The sequence below is a fragment of the Penicillium canariense genome, assembly GCF_028826845.1.
Source record: "Penicillium canariense strain IBT 26290 chromosome Unknown utg000002l_segment0_segment0, whole genome shotgun sequence".
Lineage (NCBI taxonomy): Eukaryota > Fungi > Ascomycota > Eurotiomycetes > Eurotiales > Aspergillaceae > Penicillium > Penicillium canariense.
Genome location: NW_026622729.1, coordinates 611,990 through 627,898, shown reverse-complemented (window position 1 = coordinate 627,898; position 15,909 = coordinate 611,990). Strand labels below are relative to the sequence as shown.

General features: G+C 51.6%; 6 protein-coding genes across 6 annotated transcripts; 4 read left to right on the top strand and 2 right to left on the bottom strand.

Moving 5' to 3' along the window:
* Positions 1-243: 243 nt before the first annotated feature.
* On the bottom strand, positions 244-1,776 carry N7482_003425 (sulfatase family protein; the record flags this gene model as incomplete). The annotated part of the gene is made up of 1 exon (XM_056685550.1): positions 244-1,776. The coding sequence occupies one exon, from the start codon at positions 1,774-1,776 to the stop codon at positions 244-246; it is 1,533 nt and encodes a 510-aa protein (XP_056544292.1).
* Positions 1,777-5,597: 3,821 nt separating this feature from the next.
* Positions 5,598-7,664, top strand: N7482_003424 (uncharacterized protein; the record flags this gene model as incomplete). Its single annotated transcript, XM_056685549.1, has 3 exons — positions 5,598-5,887; positions 5,953-6,117; positions 6,173-7,664. 3 exons carry the CDS (start codon positions 5,598-5,600, stop codon positions 7,662-7,664), a joined length of 1,947 nt encoding a protein of 648 aa, XP_056544291.1.
* A 936-nt stretch (positions 7,665-8,600) lies between these two features.
* N7482_003423 (lanthionine synthetase C family protein) lies at positions 8,601-9,580 on the top strand (the record flags this gene model as incomplete). Its single annotated transcript, XM_056685548.1, has 2 exons — positions 8,601-9,071; positions 9,128-9,580. 2 exons carry the CDS (start codon positions 8,601-8,603, stop codon positions 9,578-9,580), a joined length of 924 nt encoding a protein of 307 aa, XP_056544290.1.
* Positions 9,581-9,937: 357 nt separating this feature from the next.
* Positions 9,938-11,834, bottom strand: N7482_003422 (Zn(II)2Cys6 transcription factor; the record flags this gene model as incomplete). The annotated part of the gene is made up of 3 exons (XM_056685547.1): positions 9,938-11,357; positions 11,528-11,733; positions 11,787-11,834. 3 exons carry the CDS (start codon positions 11,832-11,834, stop codon positions 9,938-9,940), a joined length of 1,674 nt encoding a protein of 557 aa, XP_056544289.1.
* Positions 11,835-12,721: 887 nt separating this feature from the next.
* N7482_003421 (MSF1 domain protein) lies at positions 12,722-13,531 on the top strand (the record flags this gene model as incomplete). Its single annotated transcript, XM_056685546.1, has 1 exon — positions 12,722-13,531. One exon carries the CDS (start codon positions 12,722-12,724, stop codon positions 13,529-13,531), a length of 810 nt encoding a protein of 269 aa, XP_056544288.1.
* A 790-nt stretch (positions 13,532-14,321) lies between these two features.
* On the top strand, positions 14,322-15,828 carry N7482_003420 (ammonium transporter; the record flags this gene model as incomplete). The annotated part of the gene is made up of 3 exons (XM_056685545.1): positions 14,322-14,738; positions 14,807-15,642; positions 15,717-15,828. The coding sequence occupies 3 exons, from the start codon at positions 14,322-14,324 to the stop codon at positions 15,826-15,828; spliced, it is 1,365 nt and encodes a 454-aa protein (XP_056544287.1).
* Between the last annotated feature and the right edge of the window lie 81 nt (positions 15,829-15,909).

Below are 15,909 nucleotides of genomic sequence, written 5' to 3'. Positions count from 1 at the left end.
GCCTCCTCCATCTACTTCCCACCCTCTTCTGATGCTAGCGTGTTGCATGAGATATCCTATTGAGCGGGCCTTTTAGATTTGTCATTTATCATCACTTCCCTCCTGTACTATGTCTTGTATATAACTTATCTTGTACAACTTTGACAATATAGAGCTTCTAGACTTCACATCTGAGACCGAGACCCAGGTTCGACACGGAAAGCTATAGAAGGGACGTGTACCGGCCCGCCCTGCGTATTCAATCTACCGCGGATGTACCGGCTCATCCCCGATCTCCTCCATCTTATCCTCCAACAACTTCGTCATATACCCTACAACATCCTTATACTTCTTCTCAGGATAACAATTAAAGAGTTCCAACGGATCCTCCACCAAATCAAAAAGCTCCCACTCCTTCTCCTCCCCACCAGGCCTCGTCCCCTCGATCCCGAAATCCTCATTATACCAGTAAATAAGCTTATACCGCTGGTCCCGCACCGCATAATGCGCATACGCCTCATGAATCACGTCCCGGTGCATCCAGTACCGGTGATACGCAACCTGCTGCCAGTCCGTGGGTGCCTGCTGTTGCAGCAAGGCCCGGAAACTGACCCCCTGCATGTAGGTTGGTTTTCTGAGGGTCGCGAAGTCTAGCCATGTCGCCGCGAAGTCCACGTTGCAGATGATATCGTTGCATACGCTGCCCAGCGCGATCTCGCGCGGGTAGCGAATGAGAAACGGCATGTTGAAACTATTCTCGTACACGAGCCGCTTGTCAAACCAGCCGTGCTCGCCGAGGAAGAAGCCCTGGTCGGACGTGTAGATGACGACCGTGTTCTCTGCGAGGCCTTCGACCTCGAGGAAGTCCAGCATCCGGCCCACGTTATCGTCGATGCTTTGGATCGTGCGGAGGTACCGTTGCATGTAGCGCTGGAACTTGAACTCGGCTAGTTCCTTGCGAGTAGTGAAGGTGAAAACAGTCCCGTCGTCTTTGTCAATTAGTTTGAGCTGGGTTACGTCGTCTGGATCCGGGATCTTGCGGTCGTGCGACCACCATATATCCATCATCTTGGTGCCAACTGTGTCGCTGCCACCATCTGGCTGCGCCAATCCGAGGTCCATATAGGTGAGATCCTCGGCCACGCGCATCTTGGCAACTGCTGCAGCCCTTGCGCGATTCTTGTAGTCGTCTGTGAATGTATCTGGCAGGCGGACGGGGTCTTTGAATAGATGCTTGTGCTTCGGATCGCACTCCCAGCTACGATGCGGTGCCTTGTGGTGACACATCATGAAGAAGGGCTTCTTCGGATCCCGAGCTTTGATCCAATCTAAACTCTTGTCTGTGATAATATCGGTGGCGTATCCTCGTTCACGATGGATGCCGTCGGGGCCGATGAATTGCGGATCATGATATTCGCCTTGGCCGGGTACAATTTCCCAGTAGTCGAAGCCCGTGGGCTCGTGGTCTTTCCCTTCACCTAGATGCCACTTGCCAACCATCGCAGTTTGATATCCGCCGACTCTGAGGTGCTTTGCAACATTGGGAATATGCTTGTTGATCTTAGAATCGAGCGTCATGACCCCGTTGACATGGTTATGAGTTCCCGTCAAGATTGCGGCTCGCGAGGGAGTGCAGATACTGTTTGTCACATAGCAGTGATTAAACTTCATTCCTTCTGTAGCTAGGCGATCAAGATTAGGCGTGTGATTTATCCCTGCGCCATAGCAAGAAATTGATTTTGAGGCATGGTCATCGGCCATGATGAAGAGAATGTTTGGGCGGGTGTCGGAAGCCATGGTGTCTTATGGAAGACCTGTGGAGGGCCCTGATCGGATTCAAACTGTATTTCACCCAGGGTACTTGGGACTGGAAGTCAATGACTTGATAAAATTTAAAGGACTGGAGAAATTTGTGGTTGGAAGGGCCGGGGCGTTCTTTAAATACTGGCTTGCACTGCAGTCCTCGGGCTCAGATCATACCAACTGGAGAATGACCAGCTCCAGAGAAGCTTTCTCAACCCCTCCGCGGGGGAAGCTGTGGAGCTCCCGCGATCCATGGACGCTCAATCAATTCGAGGTAGATGGAATAAGCGGGTCGGAGTCGCATGTGTTGCGGGCAACTATAAGCCCCACAGATCCACAACATTGCGGCAGTCGGCGGCTGTCGGTCTATCGCAACGTCAATTGGCCACGAGACAAGCGCAAGACTCCGCGCTCGTGATTGATGCGTGGGGTTGATGGACTTAAATATGTTCTGCAATGTTCGATTGGACTATAGAGCTCAATAATGTCGTGCTATTTTGTGTCATGTCGGCTCTGCGGCATAAACGGCAACCCTGGACATCAACCTTCTCAAAACATCACATCTAAATCGCCCACCAATGCAGCAATGCTCACAGAGCAACTAACCCAGGAGCTATCACATCTGCCACAACGCCACTAGAAGGAGCCGCCGCTGACGCGGAAGGCGTGCTTGACCCCGGAGTAGTCGTAATCGTAAATTCTTCCGGACACGTCTGTAGTCCCATCTCTCGAGTACGTAACACTCAAGCCATGACAAAGCTCTCATCATACGGAAACAGGGTCGGAAGATTGGATATTGGAGTGGTCCCATTATACGTATCCAGAACCATAGTGTGGTTAATATGACCGGCCGAGCAGGACTAGCAGGTAGATATTTGTATTGACCGACGAGACTAGTAGCTTGGGTATTCACCTAGAGGCAAGGGGCCCTGACACGAACTTTATTCCAGCACAGGTTAGTCACATTAATCTCACTATTTGTGTATCTGGTGTTGTTGGGAACAGTCTGGAAGAGGTTGGCACCGTCGTCCCAGCGACCCAGCGCAGGGAGGCTCCAGCTGGCAAAAACAAAAGCGATTGTGGAGTGGTGGGTGTATCACGTTCTGTCAGTTGCACCAACCAGTTATCTTGGATAGCACCACTGAGGAGAATGCTATATGATGGGGCAATCATGAAACTTATCAGACAGTAGGCAGTGATATCGTACTCCTAGCAACTCATTCTTGAGGTTGTCGGCGCCATCAACGTAGTCCTACTTCTTGTGGGTCAGCGATAAAGCGCATATATGGAAACTAGGATCGAAAGCAGAAAGGGAGGCGTTCGGCGTTCTTCAGCTAGATCTGATAGAGCCGGTCCGAACGCAAGACCCTTCAGATTGGAAGTGGCAGAGTACTTAGCGTTATTACCTCCGCAGCTTTGATTTCTGATCGAGATGGCTCAGTGTTCTGAATAGATCTGGCGTGACCTTGAGAGCAATGCAAGAACTGTCGCAAGGGAAGACCTTCTAATGGATATACGCTTGGCGAGGACTAAGAGTTCGGAGTGCTACAGCCGAGACAGGTCATCCTCCCAAGATATATCCCAATGCGCTTAGTTCCCTGGCAGTGAATGGAAGCGTGTTTATCGTTACACTATAATAAGATCCAAGGCCCTTGAGGTCTGTAGCATACAAGACTGGCGATCAATCAGCCTACAGGGTGATATATATGACAATTCGATTGAACCCGATCAAAATTCCAGAAAATAGGATGAAATAGGTACCGGGCCAGGTAGTTGCGGTGAGGACCACCTTCTTCTTCCGCTGACCGCCCAACTAGAACTTCATGGTTCATGGGTTGAAAGGATCTGTCTCTGGCTGCTGTTGCGGATCCGGCGGCACATTACCCAAGTCCGAGTAAAAAACAAACCCAGGCTTAAGCAGGGTTCAAATTGATGTTCTCCTGGCCCGTGACTGAGTACCAAGCTTTCCCAAGCTTTGTACTAAAGAGCCTGTGCCGTGGCAGGCAGGGATATTGTGCCCCATTCACTCCACCGGGCCCGGTCCAATCGCCGAGTGTACGTTGAACATCATGCACTCGAACCTGGCGACCTGGACGGGCCGTCGCATGGAGATTGCATAAATCTTCTGCAGATCGCGGCTATAAGATATGGATGTTAAGCAAGGGCGTATGTTATGGGAGCAGTGGGATGGAATAGGAGATGGATGTAAAAAGTTGGTCCCATTTTTGGGGGCTTTCATTCCTTCCCGGTAATCGCCCCCGATGAAAACTCTGACTGTTCGAAGGCTAGTGAAGGCTTGCTCCGTCCTCTGGAATAGTAAGCGAGGAGCGTGAAGTTAATAATACTTTGTGAGTTGGGTTGTTGTAGACTTTGGGCGGAAGGGCCTTAGGCGCAATCCTACAAAACGCTTGGTCGATGACCTACGGAATCTGGTCCAATGATGGTTGCGGGAGGCCAATAGTATGCCGTGATGTCTCAAAAAGGCGTTCGGAGTACTCCGAACCAGCGGGACATTGAAATCTCTGATTAGCGGATAGATGGCCGACTTGGCCGACCTGGTTGACCTGGTGACCTGGTCGACCTGGTTGATTTAGCTGAGTTATTTCGGTAGTATAGAGTGAACACTGCCAAACAGTCATCGCTTCGCCTGCGCGAGCTTGATGAGTTGTTGATAGCGGGTTGCAGGCTCGTGGTAGGCTTATGGTAAGCTCGTGGTGCGAACAATTAAGGGGCGTGAGGTATCTCCACAATGTGACTGGGAAAAAACTGCGTGGATGCCCCACTTTTAACACGAGCACGTGGTAAAATTGGATGATTTGATTGGTGAGAAGACTAAGTATGAACCTGTATATGGCTTTTCGCCATGAGAACTAAACAAATCAAGATGGCTGATCTAACGGCTTGGCAGAGAAGACAAGCAATGCCGAGAGACTGCCCAGCCTGCCCCCAAGACTCGGCGTTGCTTGTCCGCAGCAGAGTTTGATGCCGCCATCAATGAGGAACATCAAGTCAACATTGTATACAATTTTCGTCTGTGATTTCAATAACTATCACATTGAATATTTTCTCCCACTTTCTTACGATCAGACTAGACCAACCTTCCAAACCTAAAGGTTAGCGCGCTTGCGATATAACCCCCCCTTGACCCAATAAGACAAACCCAACGACATTGCGCGGCCAACATCGCGCGGTGCTTTGGCCGCTTTGTGTCTTTCTAGAAGTCATCGTCCCCACTTTCATCCTTCATCCACCATCTTCGTCCGTGTTCATACATGTACTTCGTAGTACTTCGTGCTCCGTGCGCCCCTTTCACTTCCCATCAGCACCCATGTCTAGCGCGCTACCCTGCTCTGATCCAGACAGGAGCGGGCCTAGTGCACTATCACCGTAGTTTGGCGTTCCATCTCACTGGCCCCGACGGATTCTCATCCACTCGTGCGTGCCGAATACCTTCTCGGTCTGTGCACCCGAGATGCGCTTCCTGACCTAGTGCTGGAAAGGAAATTGCAGCCCCCCACTGCCGTTGCGAATCGTGCGTGCTTCTGTGCTTGCTATAGGATGATGATGCACTGTCAGGTTCGCGAGTTTTGGGAACCCGGCGTGCTTAGGTCGAGGTCAGAATGTGGCTACCTACGCGTGGTGTTGTCGCTGACTTTGATGCCCTATGGATGGCTAGGCATTAAGATAAATACAATCAAATCGCGCCAGTCCGTGTACTTTTTTCTTCTTCTTTACACCGAGTCAAAGCACCTACCCCCGGCCAACCCTGGGCATTCCGAGGTCTTTGAACACTTGTTTCACTTGCCCCCGTGACAATGGAGCCCACTAACAAGGAGCCGATCTCCTCCTTCGAGGAGATGGAGGTTCATGAGAAAGCTGCCTTTGACGATGTCATTCGCCCGAAGGACTGCTACGCGCCGGATGGTACCTACTGGGCGGACCTGCCTGTCAGCCAGCGTGTCAATTTCTGCATGGAGCAGGACCGTGCTGAGGCTAGCAAGGAGCTCAGTTGGCTCTGGGAGATGTTCAAGAATGATCCTCTCTCTCCGATTTCGTACTACTTCAAGAACTCCGTCCTCCCTGGTGCCGGTCTGGGTCTTGAGGGGTATGTTGAGCCCATCGATGACTTATCTTATGAAGGTTATACTGACAGGGAACCGATGATTATAGTTACGTTCTGTTCTCCATTAGTAACAACTCGGCTCTATTCAATGTGTCCTACAAGGACTGCTGGAAGGGCAAGACTTGCGACAAGAACTGGATTGCTGCGGTCAACTACATGGAGGTTGCTGGTATCATCGTCGGACAAATCCTCGTCGGTTTCTTGGGTGACTGGTAAGCCATCTCACCCCTACTGGTTGAAGAACGACAGCTAATCTTCTGTGTTCAGGATCGGTCGTCGCTGGGGTCTGATCCAGGATGCCGCTATCATGTTTGTCGGTCTTCTGATGCTCACTGCCGCTTGGGGTCTCACCGAAAACGGCTGGGTTATCTGCTACGCTTGGTCTCTCTTCTTTTACTCCATCGGTGTTGGTGGTGAATACCCAATGACCGCCACTATCGGTATGGAGAACGGCTACGGGAACGGAAAGGTCACTACCTCCGAGGATCGTCTGCACCGTGGTCGTTCCGTCGTCGGTGCCTTCCTGATGCAGGGTTGGGGCCAGTTCGCCAATCAGGCCATCCTTATCATTCTGCTGCTGATCTTCCACCACGGCACTGGCGCGTTCCCCATCTCTACTACCGCTACACAGTGGACCTATCGTGTGTCGTTCGCCATTCCTGCCATTGGCACCGCCTGGCTCGTCTACTACCGAACTTACCACATGAAGGCCGCTAGCAAGCAGCTCGTCGCCCAGAAGAAGAAGTCTGCTGTTACCGGTTATGATACGGAGTCCCTGAAGCTCGTTTTCCGCCACTTCACTCCCCGTCTCATTGCTACCGCTGGTGGCTGGTTCGCCAACGATGTCTTCTTCTATGGTAACAAGTTGTTCCAGAGCAAGTTCATCCTGGTTATCAGCCCCGAAAGCGCTACCAATGTCACCACTGGCTGGCTGTGGAACCTGGTTAACATTACTGTTGAGCTTGCTGGATACTACTGTGCCGCGTGGTTCGTCGATTCTAAGCTCTACGGACGCAAGTGGATGCAAATCGTCGGCTTCATGATGTGCTTCATCCTCTTCGTTATCCCGGCCTTCAAGTTCGAGTACTACCAGAAGCCCGCCAACATCCATTCTTTCCAGGCGATGTACTTCCTGAGCTCGTTCTTCAACCAGTTTGGTCCTAACTGTATCACCTTCCTCGTCGCCGCCGAGGTCTTCCCCACTCCCATTCGTGGTACCGCTCACGGTATCTCTGCTGCCTGTGGTAAGGTGGGTGCCCTGATCATCGCCATCGTCGGCTCGTACACCACCGCCCAGCAGCAGTTCTATATTGTGCCCTGGTTCGGTCTTGCCGGCACCTTGCTTACCTGGCTGTTCCTCCCCGATACCACCGGCCTGGATCTGCGCGAGCAGGAGCGCCGCTGGGCATTCATTCGCCAGGGTCGGGAGGAGGATTACCACGGCCCCGCCATCCACTCCAAGCATCTGTCTGTCTGGGAGCGCTGGACTGGCAAGGGCAAGCAGTATGACGCCGAGCTGGACTACCAGATGAAGGTCGAGGAGTTCCGCGCTGAGTGGGAGGCTGCTGTTGCTGCCCGTGGCGAGGAGCAGGACAACGTGCTGGATGATGTCGATGAGAGCATCCTGAACGGCACCATGCACACCTACTTCGAGCGCACTAGCCCCGAGATCCGTGGCATGAAGAAGGAGATCCAGGAGCCTGTTACCCTTCCCGCTGCTGCTTCCTCTGAGGATCAGAAGACTCTTAATTCGGAGTAGATGTGTGCAAGCTGGCAACAGGTTGCTTGAGTCTGTGGGGGTATGTTAATGGGAAGTACTCCTATAAACGGTGTTGTATAATAATATCAGGCTGCTTCGAGGTGGAACTGGAGATTGTATGGACTTCCAGGTGTTCACCAGCGGCTAATCCTCAAATATCATAATTTCCTTGTGTGTTTCTCAACTTTCTTTTACAACTCATCCTTTTGGGGAACATGGCAACAGTGTGCCGATGAATTGCATATTCATTTTGATGTGTATGGTATTCAGTTATATACTATCCTATCCTACGTACCCTTTTCCTATGTCAGGTATTGGCTTTGTCCTTCCGTGTTCGTGCTCAGTCCCTCGCCGCTTTTGGTCACTAAGTACAAGTGAGCACGCTCCTGAGCAGTCCGAGCAGTCCGAGCAGAGCAGTGAGCATTATGCAAGCTCGTGGATCTGCCTCGTCAGTAGATCAGAGCCCTCAGATCATCAAGCAGCACCCTTCTGTGTCCCCAGTGGTCGCGAAAACCACTGAATGAATTGAAGAGATTGAGATACCGAGGCGTGCTGAGTTCCCGTCCGAATGCTTGCAAGCCAAGCACCGTAACTACCGTGGCATTTACCCAAGGCCGTCAATGTAATCGTGAACCGAAATCTACCTAACTCTCTTCGTTTTTTGCTGATCTTCTCATCAGCCAACAATATATCCCCCAATGTCCTTTGTAAAGTAAAATGCTTTGCGTGGCTCTAGCATGTTAAAATTCGACGTAGCTGAAGTTGATGTGGGCCCTCTAGCACGATTAACGTTTAACGTTTACCAGTTAATTAGTTGCCCGCCAATGACGTAATGGTATTCTCCAATGCCCGCAGTTGGCACAAATAGATCATCTCCAAAAGCAATTATCAGAATTCAGAAAAGATAGCCAACTTCTCTTACGACGACACAACGTCATGGAAGACCGCTACATCCCAAACACGCATTCCCGGCAGGACTATCTCCCCTTGACGGAGGCACCAGAGAGCTGCGTCCGGCGAGCGGTTGAGCACATCGTTGCCGATGCACCACCCCGTCCTAAGTACAATCATCGTCATTGTCATGGTCTTTTCTCTGGCCCAACGGCCCTGGCATTCTTATTACTCCGGGTCGGCTCTATATATCCCACCATGAAGATCGGAGATCATTCCCTTCGCTACTGGGCCAATCTATACATTAGTGCTCGACGCATTGGAGCTTCATCCTCCCGGTGCGGGTTGACGAGCGAGATCGCGGGGCTAGGGACTGTCAAGACCTTATTAGACAGGAACAATGCCCCGACACTTCTCAGAGAACTCAATGAGACCATGAGGAATACCCAACATCCTCATGAACTACTCTACGGCTCCGCTGGTCTCTTATACATGATTCGTCTCGTAGAGTCTTGGGTAAGTGACCGATTATCGTCGCTAAGCTTTATTCCAGCTGTTTAATATCCGATCAGCAACCAGTTCTCACTTCTTCCTTCGCCGACATTAAGAAAAGGATCATAGATCGCATTATTGCCGCTGGTCCAGATTGGACCTGGCATCAAAAGCGGTACATTGGCGTTGCCCACGGCGATGTGGGGATCCTGACGCAACTGATCCTGACAGATCCGAACTTGGCAACGGGGTCATTTGCGAACAATAAACTAGATCGCTTGTTGAATCTACAGCAGAGCGATGGTAACTGGCCTGCGAAGGAGGGTGAAGGCGGAGAGGGAAAGCGCCTGATGCAAATCTGCCACGGGGCCCCCGGATTTGTCGTGTCTCTGGAGTCTCTGCGACCATTTTTTCCCAAGTGGGCGGACCGGATTGACGGAGCTATTACAAGGGGTAGAAATGCAATCTGGGAAGAGGGGCTCCTCCGAAAAGAGCCTTGCCTCTGCCATGGAATTCTGGGGAATGCCCTGTGAGTGTCATGTTTCGTGGGTTACTGGAACTGGAGCTTCGCTGATCGAGAAAGTACATTTCCTCGCGGTGCACAGAGAGATCACTTCTTAGCGTGGTCGTCGCTGGAAAAGATAACCGAGCAGCGCGCAAGAGATAGCAATGTCTTCCCTGCACGTGAGTCTGACAAAATGTCTCTGTGGATGGACTATTGGCCCAGCGTGACATGGGCATGGCTGGCATGCTCAGTCGATGTATCTGGAATTGTCTTATTTAATGACGTCTGAGATGTCAAACAAGTTACCGGGTTCGGATGGCGGTTATAATCATCGAGCATTTCTCGAAGTGTCTTATGAATTCAGATTTCCTTCTACATAACACATTCATTCATACCCGTCATCTACAAAGTTAGCCTGTCTTACCAGACTATGGATTGCAAGATGACTATGCCGATGTCTTCCTTGGTCAAATACTTGCTCAGAGCCACACAATTCCCGATATATCACCGCCGGCTCCCCCCGCGACAACTTAACCAGCTGCCGCATATCATTTATAATCATTTGCACAGGCGCCGAACTCAGATAGAATCTCTCTAAAAATTCTAATGCAGTCCTAGCGCATTCAATTGCACCATCCATGTCCAGATTTAACTGCTCTCCAAAATCCGGCGACAGAGGTAGAAAGAGTGTCAGTCTCGTGGCATGGTATGCGCATACAGCAATTTGGGACGGCAATACTGGCTCAAACGATAGATCCTGAAGGGCCCGCAGGACCTGATGAATGTGCGCGACATGCTCAACGCACGCATCAAGCGCATGCAGGCGCAGGCGTGGCGCAATCGTCTCCATAATAACCCTCGGCGCCGCTTCAGGGTACTCGGGTAGAAATAGGCGATACAGGTCGCAGTGCGCCTGGTGCCAGGTCATCGAGACCTGGAGGAACCGCACGAACCAGCGCGAAGTCGATTTCGCGGTCACTCGCGCCGATGAGGCGACATTGTAGGCAAATGTATGCACCACATCGGCCTGCACCCGCCACAGATCGTGCTGGATTTCCTGGACGAGGCCGCTTAGTTGGGCGAGGGGTTGTTCAGCGAGTGCCAGTTGGCGCGTGAGGCGCATTATGTCTTTAGATATCTTGGAGATCCGGGTGCATGCGCCTAACAAGCTGCAGCCCTCCGTGGAGGAGTTGTCTGCGTCAAGCGAGGGCAGATACCCTGCGCTTGTATCTGTATCCGCTGGGCCTCCGTTTCGGAATGCATCTTCGGAGCATGGCAGCCGCTGGTAGACTATTGTGTGGGGGATTGTCTCGTACTCCGGGAGTCCGACGGAAAAGTAACCGTCTATGAAACTGAGAGCCCACAACACGCGCCGTCGCGTTTCTTGTGCAATAAATCCGAGCTCTGGGCGCTCGTAGTTTAAACGGAGGGCTGTGGCGGAGCGCGCAGCTAGTCCTGCAAGCATATAGGCGCGTGAGAAGTGGCTTGCTTGGATATGGTAATGTACAACCAGGAGGAGGGTTTGAAGTTGGGTGATATTTGGGGCTTCGAGGTTTTGCCAGAGGAATGTCTCTACCTCGGTGATCTTGGTGGTGCTTGCTGGAGACTGAGAAGGTGATCTTGAAAGACAAAGGGCTGATACTGCGGCAATGGAGAGAGCTAAATTTGTGTCGAGTGTGCCGTTTACGCATCGCTGGCGGATCGAGGGTTCGTGAAGAAATGCGTAGCAAGGGATTGGATATAGGTAGGTGAAGAAGTCGTCAATGTGCCGTAACATCTCATCATGAGCGATTGGCGAGACCAACCTATAGAGATCAGACTAGTCCCGGTAATCTATGTCACTTTTACATACGAGTGCCCCCCAGGCCCTTCCAGGCAGGCGACATCTGACTGCCGCTCCTCCTGTCCCCGACCAGTCCCAGCCCTCGTAGTCGGATACCGACAAGATCGCCCGCGTCTATGGCATTTCGCACACTCAGGAAACTCTCCTGAGCAGCGTGCCTTTTGTCGGCGGCATTCTATGCACGCTTGGCTGCCCCTCCGACGCTCGGGCCGATCAGCAACGGTCTCTCTCAAATCAGGCAGGTAGGTCGTAGGGCCTGCCTGGTCTCGCTGGAATGAGCATGAGAAGTCCAAGCGCTCACAGTTGGTGCATCTACCTGGTCGGCGATCACAGCGAACCTGGTATACATGTAAGTAAGGCTGGACGTGAGAGCCCTGGGCGGGCACTATACCTTACGAAATCGGCACTGGAAGCATGGGGAGGGCTGAACACGGCCCATGGAGACGGTTAGTTTGGTGTTAGGTCAAGATTCCGAACTCATGGATTCATGTAAGGCCAATCAAAACGCTAGTCTTAGGTTGCAGTTGGTGGTGGTGAATATTGGGGAATCAGGGGGCGCATACTCGGCAAAACTGCGGCAATTCCGATTTTGCGGGGTCTGGGGTTGATGCCACGGCTGGATTGCACCATTGGCGAGTCATGCAACTAGACAGCAAAATGCTGGTATTTTTATCCAGGTATATCGGATTGTTCTGTTGTTTTATGACATAATGCTTTTTGGGGACACAAAGGTTACCACTACTCCGTAGTGAGAACGATGGGGCGCAAATCCGGGGTGAATGCAGAATCGGTGAGCGCGACGCCTGTTACATGCACCGTAGTTGCCGAGGGGGATATGGGGATATGCCTAACTTGATGTTTCTAACCAACGCAAATGCATTGCTAATCCACGTACTCCGTACCATTACCAATGATCTTTCAACCTTCAGGACGCGGAGACAAAGGCTGAGATCAATCCACCTGACTCGTCCAATTCCTGTAAGTGGACGAGCTACTCGTATTGACGCTACACGAAGGAGCGGCCCCAACAGTCTGCAACACGGCTAGGTCAATTGCGGAGAATGCCAGCGCAAGGACGCGCCCGACCTGATTGTGGCAGCACGCGACCAATCATTACTCCGTAACTACATCACCATTTAGCGATTTCGGGTTCAGTGGATAGGCAGGAGGGCATGTGACTGGCCGGAACAACTAAATATCCGAACCCCACACCAGCACTGTCGGTCGCCTTCGACCGCAAAAAGTCCCCCGTCAGACGAGCATCCCATTCATCCATCATCCCCCCCTTGATGAACACTTGATGTCTCACTCCATGAATCTGCCATCATGAAGTTCTTCGAAAACGTGTTCACCTATGATTATTCCTTCCCTGCCGTCTCACTCGCCTACTTCCTTCGCTACCCGAACCCCTACTCCCGCCATGTCCTGACGACCGACGTGATCGACCGCTATGTCGACCCGGCCACCCAGCGGCTGCATACCGTCCGCCTTCATCTGAAGAAATCCAAAGTCCCGGCCGGTATCCTCAAATTACTTCCCAAAGGAATGGGCGGCTCCGACAGCTCCGGCCAGAGTTATATCCTCGAAAGCACTGTGGTGGATCCCATCGAGGGCTGGATGGAGACTGAGTCTCGCAACGTGGAATGGACTGGCATTCTCAGTGTCGTAGAGAAGCAGCGCTACCAGCGTCACCGGACCGAAGAAGATCTCCAGGCTCTCGATGGCCTGTCAATCGATAAGAAGACTGAACAGACGACCGTGCGAACCACGGTCACGTTCCGATCTCGGCTCGGCCAGGGCAAGTTGCTCGGTCGCAAGAAAGCCGAGGCGATCGACCACCCAGATTCCGAGGATGAGGCTCCCAAGAAGGGCTTCTTCTCTTCGCTGTCCACGGCTGGCATCCAGCGAACTATTGAATTGATTGGCGTGAGCCGGACCCGCGATGCCGTGATGAAAAGCAAGCAAGGTATGAATGTGGTCCTGGAGCGCCTGCGCAGTGGCGGCATCGTCGGCGTCTTGGAGGGCATGCGCATGGATCGCGAGGCGGCCTTTGGACCTGACGGGCCTTGGAAACGCGTCTGGTTGCAGGGCAGTGGCCTCAAGGAGCGGGTCTACGTCGACGACGAGGACAACTGAGGCTTCTGGATTTCAGCTATCTTCTTTTCTCTTGTCTTCACGCATTTTTTTTCGCATCTCCGCGTCTTTGCGGTATCAGCGCATCTCCGTGCATCTTTTGATTATCAAGCGTGGCGTTACTGGAGTTGTGCACATCACTGACGGACACTCTCCCATGACAATCTTTTGCTTTTTTCTTGTGCTGGGTTTATTCTGGGGATCTGTACATTGCCTGTTCAGTTTGCATTGAGGCTTGTGCTTCACAATTGTGTATATTAGGTGACTGAGAATATGTTTGCTGGGTTGGAGGATGAGGAGCTGCTTAAGTGGTGAAAGCATGCCATTGTACATTAACAATACGGACTAATCTATCATTCCTGATCAATGCTCTCTTACTATTTACTACGTCTTACTATTTACTACCTCTCCTTATTCCGCCCTGGCGTGGTGAGGCTTCTCAAAAACCGCGGACCAAAAGATGAACCCACAAAGATAGAATTGAATGTAGCGTCATAAAGATTGCCGGGGCATTGAAGGTCATAGAAAAAGAACAACAGAGTTCACGTCCAACGGGAGAACGGGGAGTGAGGCGCCCACTATCCGTTTTGGGCATGTTGATGCGGCGAGCTAGCTTATCGCGCAGTATTTACTGGCCAGCCATGTTCGGCTGATAAGCTGCTGGGACTCATTGACATTGTCGTAAAGGTGCGAGCGTACCTGGAATTCCGTCGATGCGTTTATTTAAACAGATGCATTGGTCTATCCACTCTTCATTCATCAACACTGTCAAGCACGCCTAGCCTTGATCGCAATGGTTGTTTCCGACGTCTTGGCTGCTTGGGAGGAATGCTCCAAGATAGACACGCTCTTTATTCTTATATGCTGTGTATTCTGCTGGTTAATTATCCCCGCCGTTGGCCTCGGTTACTCAGGGTATTCGATCCATCGTAACGGGCTTGCATCTTTCTATCCCAGTCTCCTGGTCATTGCTGTCTGCTCTATCCAATGGTGGATCATTGGATACTCGATAGCATATGGGACCGGGGGCGGCATCATGGGGGGCTTTGATAAAGCTTTTCATGTTGGCGTTCTTGCAAACCCAGTAGGCTCAATTCCAGAGATTCTGTTCTCGGAATTCCAGCTCATCTTTTGCGCTACGGTGTGCGTCATCTCTATTGGCGGCGCCTGTGAGCGAGGAAGGATGCTTCCGTTGATTCCCTTTATTTTTGTAGGTCATACTCATGCGCCACTCGCTGATCCTGCGCTCGCTTGCGTATCTGACATGGTTTCACATAGCTCTGGTGCACCTTCGTCTATGCACCACTTGCGCATATGGTCTGGTCCGATACTGGATTCCTCGGTGCTATCGGGGTTCTTGATTTTGCGGGTGGAACACCTGTTCATATCTGCAGTGGAGCGTCAGCGTCAGCCTTGAGCATTTATTTGTCACATCCTCTTTTTCGATCACGGCGATCTGCTTCTCGTACGCCACAACATTTGAAGCTTCATCGGCCACACAATAGCATGTGCCAGCTTTTAGCTCTGATGATCATATGGAATGCTTGGCTTGCTTTTGATGCTGGCACAACCCTCGCGCTCAACTTCAAGAGTATCATGACCGCAGTGGTGACCAACATCTGTGCCTCGTCGGGTGCGTTGACTTGGGCTCTTATCACGTTCTGGGAAACTCGAAAATGGAGTCTCGACAGCACCTTCATGGGGGCGATTGCCGGCCTGGTCATGATCACTCCAAGTGCTGGCTTCGTTAACATGACAACCGCGTTTTTCTTCGGAATCGCGGGTGCAGTAATTTGCCGGCAGGCACTGCGAATTAAGTTCACGAAGGTGGCAGCTCGTTGGCGATGGGTGGACAATGGAGATACATTTGCAACACATTGCATCGGTGGACTGGTGGGTACTATAGCCACTGGTTTGTTCGCCCGACAAGATGTTGCTGCATACGACGGTGTCACAGAAATACTCGGTGGATGCATCTTTGACGGAAACTGGAATCAACTTGGAGTTCAGGTTCTTGAGGCCATTGTTGGGTTTTCCTGGAGCTTCACTGGTAGCTATGCCCTCTTTGCACTGATTGATTGCATCCCTGGCCTAGAGGTTTTGGCTACAGATAGGTAAGCAATACTCTAATCCTCTGACAACCCGACTAGTTAGTCTTGGATCAAAGGGCCCGCTGACATAGGTGTAGTGAGATTATTTCGGGAATGGATGCCTCGCAAATGGGCGAATCACTTCACGAGGCGCAGTGGGCTGAAGAGGAAGACTATTACCCATTTTCAGAACGATGTCGGCTAGACTAATTGACTGGCAATTGAATAGCTGTCGCTTTATCGGAGGAAAAAAACCATTGAGGGTACACACTTCCAATCATACAGGCAGCC